At 35.6% G+C, this 10052-nt stretch overlaps 1 protein-coding gene across 1 annotated transcript in view; it reads left to right on the top strand.

Moving 5' to 3' along the window:
* The first annotated feature begins 1291 nt into the window (after positions 1 to 1291).
* The window catches only part of AFAP1L2 (actin filament associated protein 1 like 2), a 37010-nt gene continuing 28249 nt past the window's right edge, over positions 1292 to 10052 (top strand). The window contains exons 1-3 of the mRNA XM_083363775.1: positions 1292 to 1416; positions 2168 to 2245; positions 4298 to 4386. Coding sequence (XP_083219901.1) covers positions 2191 to 2245; positions 4298 to 4386 — 144 coding nt within the window. The 5' untranslated portion in view covers positions 1292 to 1416; positions 2168 to 2190. The remainder of the gene's footprint in view (positions 1417 to 2167; positions 2246 to 4297; positions 4387 to 10052) is intronic.

The following is a 10052-nucleotide window of genomic DNA, read 5'->3' as shown; positions in this document are numbered from 1 at the left end:
ACTGTCAGCACATCTGTTTCTTTTTGCTGTTAGGGAGAATAGCATTCTTCTGCTGTTGTTGCAATTTACTTTCTCTTTCCCTAGAACTGCTGACCCTTGTCAACCTTGGAATGTACTTTGTAGAATAGTCTGGGAAATCCATTGTAAATCAACCACATTTGCCATTCTGCCACTTGAATTCTTCTTTCACCGAAATGATCAGCTGGTCTGGTGCTTTTCTGCAACAAAGAATAAAGCCACAGCTAGAAAGGAGACTGCCTTTTGCCAAGACATTCTCTTCAGAAAAGAAATTGTGCCAGCTTGGAAGGTTTTAGGTCATGCTTGTTTTGGATTGTTTTGTCCAAGTTTAGAAGACACCAACTTGGGTAGATACTAGACAGATGTTTTAAAGAGGATATAGGTAGAGGAAGAGGAATATGCAGAAAAATATATGCATTCAGTGGTGTGGATAGATGCGTTCAGGAAAATAGAATTGTCTCTTTTACTGCTTTTCAAAGTTGTATTTATTTTAGTTTAATACTTTATATACTTAGCCTCATAGTGTTTAATCATTCAATCTACTTTTTATAATAAAGAAAAAAGTATTACTACTAAGGAAATGTAGAATCATTTCTCTGCTCCATCATGAAACTTGCTTATAACCAGGGCTTTTTTTCTCATAGAATGCTCAGAACGGAGTTCTGGCACCTTTTTTGGATGGAACCTTGTAGGGTAGGCAAGGCAGGTTGTATGACATGTGTGAGTTCCGGCACCTTTTTCTTTTACAAAAAAAGCACTGCTTTTAACTATACAGATTGTTGCCTTCCATCTACTTGCAGGGCTATTTTTAGAGGAAAGACAATAACAACAGACAGGAAATTACAGAATAACAGAGTTGAAAGGAACCTTGGAGGTCCAACCCTCTGTCCAAGCAGGAAACCCTGTACCATTGCAGACAAATGGTTGTCCAATCTTTCCTTAAAAATCTCCAGTGTTGGAGCACTCATAACTTCTCAAGTCAAGCTGTTCTATTGATTAATTGTTCTAACTGTCAGGAAATTTCACCTTAGTTCTAGGTTGCTTCTTTCTTTGATTAGTTTCCATTAGTTTCTACTTTTTAGCCTAATCCAAAACTAAGGGGAAAAACTTGATACACAGACATATAAAATGAAGGATTGCAACCCTCATTATACAAAGATAAAAATTGTTTTTAAAAAATCCTGGATTACATAAACCCCAGCATGACTGTATTATTCGATTTGGCATTGGACGCAATAAATAAGCTAGTTTATTTCATATCTCTTTTAGCTCTGGAACAACTGCTGACAGAACTTGAAGATTTTCTGAAGATACTAGATAAAGAGAACCTCAGCAGCACAGCTGTAGTCAAAAAAAGCTTTCTGGCTGACCTTCTTCGACTGTGCACAAAATCAAGTGGTAAGCAAAATCATGTGAACAATTATTGACTTTGGAAGATTTATATTTCTTGCTGATACCCCAACCTATCTATTTCTCCTTTTTGTTTGAATCTTATTCCCAAGTGAGATGTAAAAGGGAAGCAAATATCCTTTATCAGCATGAAAACAAACTTATTTATTGGGGTATATGTATTTGAAGACTGGGATCTGTTTAATTAGATGCAAAGTTTGTTATCAGTTAGTTGCTCAGAATAGGTCTACAAAGACTACACTATTTACAGATGATGGTAGGGATGAAAAATGGATAATGAAATTTTTGTTCAGTTGTGTTTCTCCTAATTTGCTTTATAAATTAAAGACATTCAAGATGACAAGACATTCAAGTCCATAACAGTGTGCAATAAAATCTATTCCCTTTTATTGTAAGCAACATAAATTATTTTTATTCATTGAAGTTTACTATTTGCTAATAAGATTAATTTGCAAAGGATGAATCACCTTCCTTTTTGTTCTTTGCAAAGTTCTCGTTTCTCTGTTTTATTCAAGATAAATTCTGCAAGAACAAAGTCCAGTAAAGTGCTTCTCAGCTATACATCATGAGAACAGAGCATCTCTGGGAAGGGAAGAACAAAATGTTTTTATAACCTGTTTTAAAATATCTGCCATAGAGTAAAGCACATAAATTAGCTTATCACATCTTGGTACCTGCAAGAACCATGTTGGATGATGACAGTGGGAATGATGGTAAAGTATTTATCTTTATACTGTAGGTGGTGATGAAGAATACATTTATATGAACAGAGTAACCATAAGTAAACTACATGGGGAACCAGAGAAAGCCAACAAAGGTAGGCATCAAATGGTATTATCATTCAAATGTATGTAGATGGCACCAAGCTTAAAAATAAACTGTTCTAGAAACACAAGCGTTACCAGTCACATGGGAAAAAAGAGATATCATACTGTGTTGAAGTCATCAGGTTTGTGGTCTTTGATACCTTTACTGCCTTATAGTGAAAAATAGATACATATCAAGGAATTTTCTTGTTTAGCTTAATACACTGGCCCAACGAATAATATGAATTGTTGGAAACATATTACAGTGTTCTTCTGTTTTCGTTCAGCATCTTTGAATAGCACCTTTTAACCGTATAACATAAATTCAAACCAAAGCATGCAAAACTGCCACATGTAGTGTGCTCTATTCTGTGACGTTAGAATAAATAATAACTGCTTGTAGCCTCTAGGTAGAAGGATATTTTGCCTTCAAAAGCTTTCTGTATGCATAGATTCTCTTTCTATGAATACTAAAAAGCTCCGTACATAGATATTAAATACCGTGAATATTAAAAGCACCTTATGTCGAATGATTCCTTAAAACAGTACATGTGTCCATCTCTAACAGACAGTTGGTTTGATAAACCCTTACTACTTAATCTGTTTTGCTTTCTGCAGCTGCCTTGCCTGGCTTGAGCCTATAACTTGCATTTCATTTTGGGATTTATAGATGGAAAAATGCAGCCCCGGTATCTGTCTCTTAGTTGTATAGAAGCAGAAAATCTGAGAAGACGTGGGAAGAACAGCAGATGTCTGATTTGTTTGGCTAATAGCATTACTATACTATGCATAGTTTGTTTTGCTGCTTCCCTTCTTATGCCAGAAAACTATTAAAAGTTTCAGATGCAGAGCTGTTATTGTGGCTCCTCAGGCTCAGTCCCAAAAGAACTGTGGTTCTAGCTTTATTTTTAAATTGTACAAGAATGTAACAAAGTTTGTGCCACATTCTTTCCAGCGTCTTGGTAACCACGGCCTACCATTTGGGTAGCTACCAGACCATCCAACTTTAGAATACTCTTGTTTTCAGTGAACGTTTTGCTTAGTATATTTATAGGGATGCTTGAAGTGATTTCAAATATAACCTCTATGTATATGAAGATATTCTCCAAGTATAGAAATCATGTTGATCTCTCTTATGTCACCATGCCATAAAATGACAGGTCTGATTCTTTCAGTCTTTTGCAGGATATTATCCTCATATTTTGGATAATGCCCTCCATGATTTTTAGACAGCCTTGATAGGAAAACTTGGAAGAAAGTTATAGTCATATGTTCCAGGAAAAAACAATTTGGAAGTATTCTCAGTGCTTTGGATTTCAACTTCCATCAGTCCGAGCAAACATGGCCAAATGGGAGATAATTGTGGTTATTGTTATACTGCTTACTTACATCATCTTTATGCTTATTTATAATTTTAAAGTCTCCTTGAATCTATTAAAAAACCAAAGACTTGCTGAATACTGGGGACAACATCTGATGTTTTATCTGGTTATAACCATTATGAAATACACTTTTCAGGGATTTTAAACAGGTGTTGTATCCATTTCTTTCCAAATATTGTCAAACTCCAAAGAATGCCTTACCACACTGCATTTGCAAATTAGCTGAAAATCAGGTTGGCAGTATTTACTGTCTTACCACAATTATTTTTTTTCTCAGTCAGGTTTTTTTTTCTTTGGGCTGAAAAGACTTAAAAACCTGGTAGTTTAAACTATCCTTAGCAACAGTAAGGAAAGGGCGAATACTTAAAAATTTGATTTAGGTATCAACTGGACCTTACAAGTAGACTGATTATTTATAAGACATCATAGACGTTGCAGTTTTCAATGTTAACTGAACCAGTAATTTCACAACCACCAAAAAATGTGGGTCTTGAGCTATATTACTTTTCCACCATATTTTTGGAGTGAAATCTATTGCCATTTTGGTGGTTTAGACTCAATAGGCTAATTAATAAATATTTTTATTTCAAAACAAAAGTGGAGCACCTGAGATTATAGTTGAGTATAACATACGTAATTATCATTTATTTGTTGTGATTTCTCTTTGGATTATGACATTAGGTTACCAAGATTCCTTGACTAATGGAGAAATGGAGCAGTATTTATATCCTCCACAGAAAAGTTTGCCAGATCTTCCACCTTCAAAAATAGTAAGTCCCTGATATAAAAAATATCATACGGATACATAATTTGTTTAATCTTGGTTTCATTTGGTAAGATTTGTCTTTTAGGAGACTGCTGAGCAAATCAGTTCCTTCTCTTTTGGGGGGGGGACTATAAAATGACGTTGCATTATTGAGATCATGGACAGAAGCTCACGAATGTCGTATGTGATGTACTTTTTGCATTAAAAAAGAGAAAACCTTCAATAATATATATATACATACACACACACACACACACACACACACACACAGCTTGGACCTAGTGTGGGAGGAAGTGAAAACCTGTGGGTGGTCTGCTGAGGAAATAACTGTGTAAACTGCAGTCAAAGGGTGATCAGACGGATTATTACTGTGAAATCCTGCTGCAAGGATTTAGAGTGAGTGATCACATCAAGGTATCTGGGAAAAGGAAGCCTGAGAAAAACAGAGACTTTAAGATGTACAACTTCATTGTCCAAGTTTTTTTTAGTATTTAATGTTCTCAGTCAATTTAGTTAGATATAGTTATAACTGTGTTTTTTTGTGTGTGTGTTTTTTGGGTAGAATGAGAAGCTGTTTTTAGAGATAAAGGTAAAAGGTAAAGGTAAAGGTTCCCCCGCACATGTGTGCTAGTTATTTCTGACTCTAGGGGCCGGTGCTCATCTCCGTTTCAAAGCCGAAGAGCCAGCGCTTGTCCGAGGACGTCTCCGTGGTCATTTGGCCGGCATGACTAGACGCCAAAGGCGCACGGAATGCTGTTACCTTCCCACCGTAGTGGTCCCTATTTTTCTACTTGCATTTTTATGTGCTTTTGAACTGCAGAAGCTGGGACGAGTAACAGGCGCTCACTCTGACGAGTAACAGGCGCAGCACTCAGGATTTGACCCGCCAAACTGCCGACCTTCTGATCAACAAGCTCAGCGTCCTAACCCACTGAGCCACCGCGTCCCGTGTTTTTAGAGATAGTGACTCCCAAATAGACAATCCATTCTTTCCCCCATACTATTCTGTAATTTTAAAAATCTACAGTCATAGATGCTCAAATGTATATTTAAAGGCTTTTTTCTCAGCATGTTAACTCAATACAAGTTTTTTGAAATTCTATGCTTTAACACTTTTGGAGACACAGCTGTATTCTTATATCCATGATATGTAAATGCTAAGATGTTAGATGTTAAACTTAACATCTAATTGGCATTTTCACTCAAGCTAGAGGTAGATAACCTCTTGTCTTCCTCCTTTTCTAGATGTGTTGCTGAAATGCAGCACCCAGCCTGCTGGAAGTCCTAGTTCAGCAATCTTTAGCATGTCAGAGGTTGCTTAGCACTGGTCTAGAAGATCAGAACTAGGATCTGGTGATTCATACTGGAATGGATAAAGATTAAACAGTTCACCCTATTCCATTTGATGCTGGGGGTGGGGGCGGGCAGCAATAAATAAGGTAGACAATTTTTCTGACTTTTGGTAAATAAATGCTAGCTTTTCATAGTCATGTTATACCACAACAGCAATAGCTGGGGTTGACCTATATATTGTAAATATTGCCTTGATTTGTAAAGAGAAAATAAAGAAATGCTTTTGCTAGATGTCAGGTTGAGGAGGAAGACTATTTCACTTAATTCTTAATTCACTTTTTATTATTTCTAAATTTATTACGCACGCTACAGAAAAAGCTGCCAGAGAAGTATACAATAAATGTGTGGATTAAAAATTAATGTAAAAATAGTATAAAAGAAGAATAAAATAAAGAAGCAGAGACTAAAACTGGCACTGATTTAGAAGAATCTAATAAGCAATCAAAATATCACCACATGATACTTGATATTGAAAAGACTATAAGATTGTTGCCAGAGGGCTTTGTTAGAGTTATAGTTGGGGAGAACCTCACACCTTAGAATATGAGATCTATTCTTGCTTCTCTTTTATGCCCTTTCTTATCAAGCTTATTTCTAGCTAAGATTTTCTTAAAATTGTAGCTGGTCAATCACAGTAGATGTCATTAACCATTCTGGGAATAATTTATGATTCGTGTATCTAACCAAGAGGATAAAAGCATGAAATGAATCCTTTGCATCTAAGATTGGATCTGTTTCAAAGCAATTCATCAGTGAAGATTTCAAAGCAAGCTCTAGATGTTCATAATCAGAAGAGAATTTTATCTGCAAACCTCCTGGTTATTATCAAGACTATGTTGTGACTGTTTTAAAGAATTGCACATGGGCTATTTCTGTGCATACACACAAAAGCATCATTTTTAGAATTGGATCTGAAGCACTGTACAAAGTGGTGGGATTCAGATACTGTATGTGAACAACCAGTTTTCTGTGGGGATGCAGCTTCCAGAAGTCCATTCTGGGCCTGGGCAATAAAAAATTAGCTACTGGTTCTGCTGAACTGGTGCGAACTGGCTGAATCCCACCTCTGACTGTACAGGTTGTTTCTTTCCACAATGAAAAATTAAGTCAACTTGAGAGAGTCGTTAAGCTTAACTTTGAATAATAAAGCTCTAACAACCCCCACCTTTTTATAATTGCTTTATGCATCTTTCATTAATTTCTTTATACTTGTCTTATTTCTTTAACATTAGGTCATAGGCATTTGTAGATTGTATGTCACATATACATTTGGAAGGTCCCTTGAGAGTGTACCTTACCTTACTTCCTTCAAGACTGTCATGAATGTTTGAGACATTTTTGTGATGACTAGGTGTTTGCAGAAATAACAAAATTATTAACCATTCATTTCCAAGCAGGCTATATACTCAATATGTTTTACTTATGGCTCAGCTTTTTAAAGAAGAACCTAATAATCCTCTTCACCCCAGCCCCCAACATCCCACCTCTTTCAAAATGTTAACAAACAGCTTAATAGCATCTGAATGCAGTGCCTAAACACATACAGATATATTAACAAGTCAGTTTTACTAGCAAGTCCCCAATATCCCACCTCTTACAAAATGTTAATAAACAGCTTAATAGCATTTGAATGCAGTGGCTTAACACAGATATATTAACAAGCCAGTTTTACTAGCAAGGTTGGCATGCTAAATGTTTCTAGGAATGCCCAGAGTAGTTAGCAAAAGATAAACTGCGGCGGGGGAGGGAGGGAGGGGTTTTGCTTAAAATGGACAGCCTAATATACAGTAGAAATAGAAGTAACTGCTTAGAAATATGATATGTGATCAGGAATTTGACTTAGAATATACAGTAATATATCCCTTCATATTGTTTACATCAGGGTGAGTTGAGAGGTATGTTCAGTATTCTCCGTATCACTGCATTATAAACATATATTTTATTTTTAATTATTTAATTTATACCCCACCTTTATTATTTTTACAAATAACTTGAAGTGGCAAACATATCCCAACACACCTTTTTTCCCTCTTATTTTTCCCACCACAACAAACCTGAAAGGTAAGGTAGACTGAGAGAGTGTGACTGGCCCAAGATCACCTAGCTGGCTTTCATGGCTAAGGGAGGACTTGAACTCACAGCTTCTTCCTTTCCAGACTGGTGCCTTAACCTCCAGTTTTGCTTGACTTCAGCTAATGGTAAAAGTGGGTTATAGTGGCATTGTACAAGATTGGTGTTCATTAGAAAGTTAATCATATGTGTTTCTTTGACATCTTATGCAGAGACTTAAGAGGGAAGGGAAGGGAAGGAGAGGGAAGGGCAACCATGATGCAAACAATATTAAGGCTCACAAGGGTAACAAACAAAATCAATTAGCAGTCTTAGCTGAATCTTTTTTACTCTAATTTGAAGGCGAATCAAAGAAGCTGATTTTTTGCTTTTTAGTCAAATCAATCAAAAGGACTCTAGCAGAAATAGGGACTAACTTATCTGTATTTGAAGTTTGTAACTATGTAGATTATCTACTGAAAGTGCCAAACAGATAGGAGCAATATGTGCAGTAATTCCAGTAATGCCTCAGATTCACCAATATCTGATAATTTAGTTTATCTGAGAAAAATATATGTCCTTTGCTAGCCTGGTTAATTGTATGTGTCATGTAAGCAAGAAGCTGTTGGTTGATGCAAAGTTGTTATCATTGATCAGGTGAAGTGATAAGATTAACAGAGGTTTTCATGAAGTTTTTGTAATAAACACCAAGACCAGAAAGAGTGGTTATTTAATAGCCATAGAAAGAATTGGAGTGCTTTTCTTTTGTTTGTTTTTTTGTGTCTAAAAAAATTACTTGAAAAAATAAATTTTGGTTAAAAAAACGTGAATGAAATGGAAAGAACAATCTGCCACTAGGTGCTTTTCATATATATTTTTTGCAGAAGAAAAGCAAACAATTTTGTCCCTATTGCAGCCCAAATGAGAGCCATCTTATCCCCAAATGAATGTTGATTCATGTTGATTGCAATACCCTTTACTGGAAGAGACAATAAAGAAAAACATTCATATTAATAGTAACCTGTCTTGAAGATGAGAAGGTTGTACAAACTTTCAAGCAAACCACAAGGTCCCTCACTGGTAGATGGGTGTTAAAGTAGTGAAATGGAAATGATGTGGTTCATTTTGATTAGAATGAGTGACAACATTCTTTCCTGTTATCAAGGAATATCTCTTGCACAAAGAACAATGAATTAATTGCTTTCCAATTTTACGATGAGTGAACAGAATTTCTTACGGCAGTGTATCCAGGCTGATTTATTAGTAGGCCATCCTTGCTGTTTAGACTTCTTTCAAAAAATACTTTATTCCAGTATATGGAGATTCTTATCTGCTGAGCTGAATTTAGAACATCAGATCCAGATTCTTGCTCAGTATGATGTTCTAAGTTACAGCCTCTCCCATGCTATTGTCTAGCCCCTGTTTCAACATCCCATGACATCCACAACCTTTGTAGCTAATTGGTCTTGCTGTTAGGAAGTGTTTTTTTCCTGCATTAGATTGCATTTTTAAAAAAGTCAACTTCTTTTTCTTTCGACTGATAAGAACTTAAATGACAACCATGACAGAAAAACACTGAGACTTTGATTTGTGGGGGAATTAAAGAATCAATAATACATTTAGAAAACAAGGCTTAGAAAAGTAAGGGGGGAAAGCTATCTTCTCTTGTCCATGCTCTTCCCAAATTTCTCCAGATTTGTTTTTGAGCCTTCACATCTCTAAATGTATGTGTTTCTTTATAGTTAGAAGCATAGGAATATTGAAAAGCAACAATAAGTGAGGACATTTGGGTCAGAAACAAGGGTATTTAAATTAACGGTAATGTTTATTTTTCTATGCCAGTAATTGTTTAATTTTAGAATGGGGCAGAAAAGATTAATCTTCCTGTTCTCTGTTCAGAAAATAGTGATATACTCCTGGCAAAAAAGTAATTAATTGAGCTTTGAACTCATTGAAAGATGAAATTATTCTTTCTCTTACCGCCATATGATTTCCATTGTTAATGGAAACAATGCAAAGGAGTTGCTTTCTTTTTGATCCATCTGAAAGTAATTTAATAAAGAACAAAAAATTTTGTTTTAAGGCTGTAGAGCAAGATAACTATTTTAATCTTTCTGGACTTTTTGATAGTGCATGGTCTCAGTGCTGGCTAACAATAAAGGTTTCCTGTCTAGATCCAACTACGGTTTTTAAGCACTTAAAATATTTAAGTAGGTCCATAACTGCTATAAAAACTAGATCTACTATTTTTTTTACATTAGCGTTTAT

The sequence above is a fragment of the Vipera ursinii genome, assembly GCF_947247035.1.
Source record: "Vipera ursinii genome assembly, chromosome: 5".
In the NCBI taxonomy this organism is placed as follows: Eukaryota; Metazoa; Chordata; class Lepidosauria; order Squamata; family Viperidae; genus Vipera; species Vipera ursinii.
The sequence above is the reverse complement of the archived record's forward strand: the minus strand, read 5'-3'. Positions and strand labels throughout refer to the sequence as shown.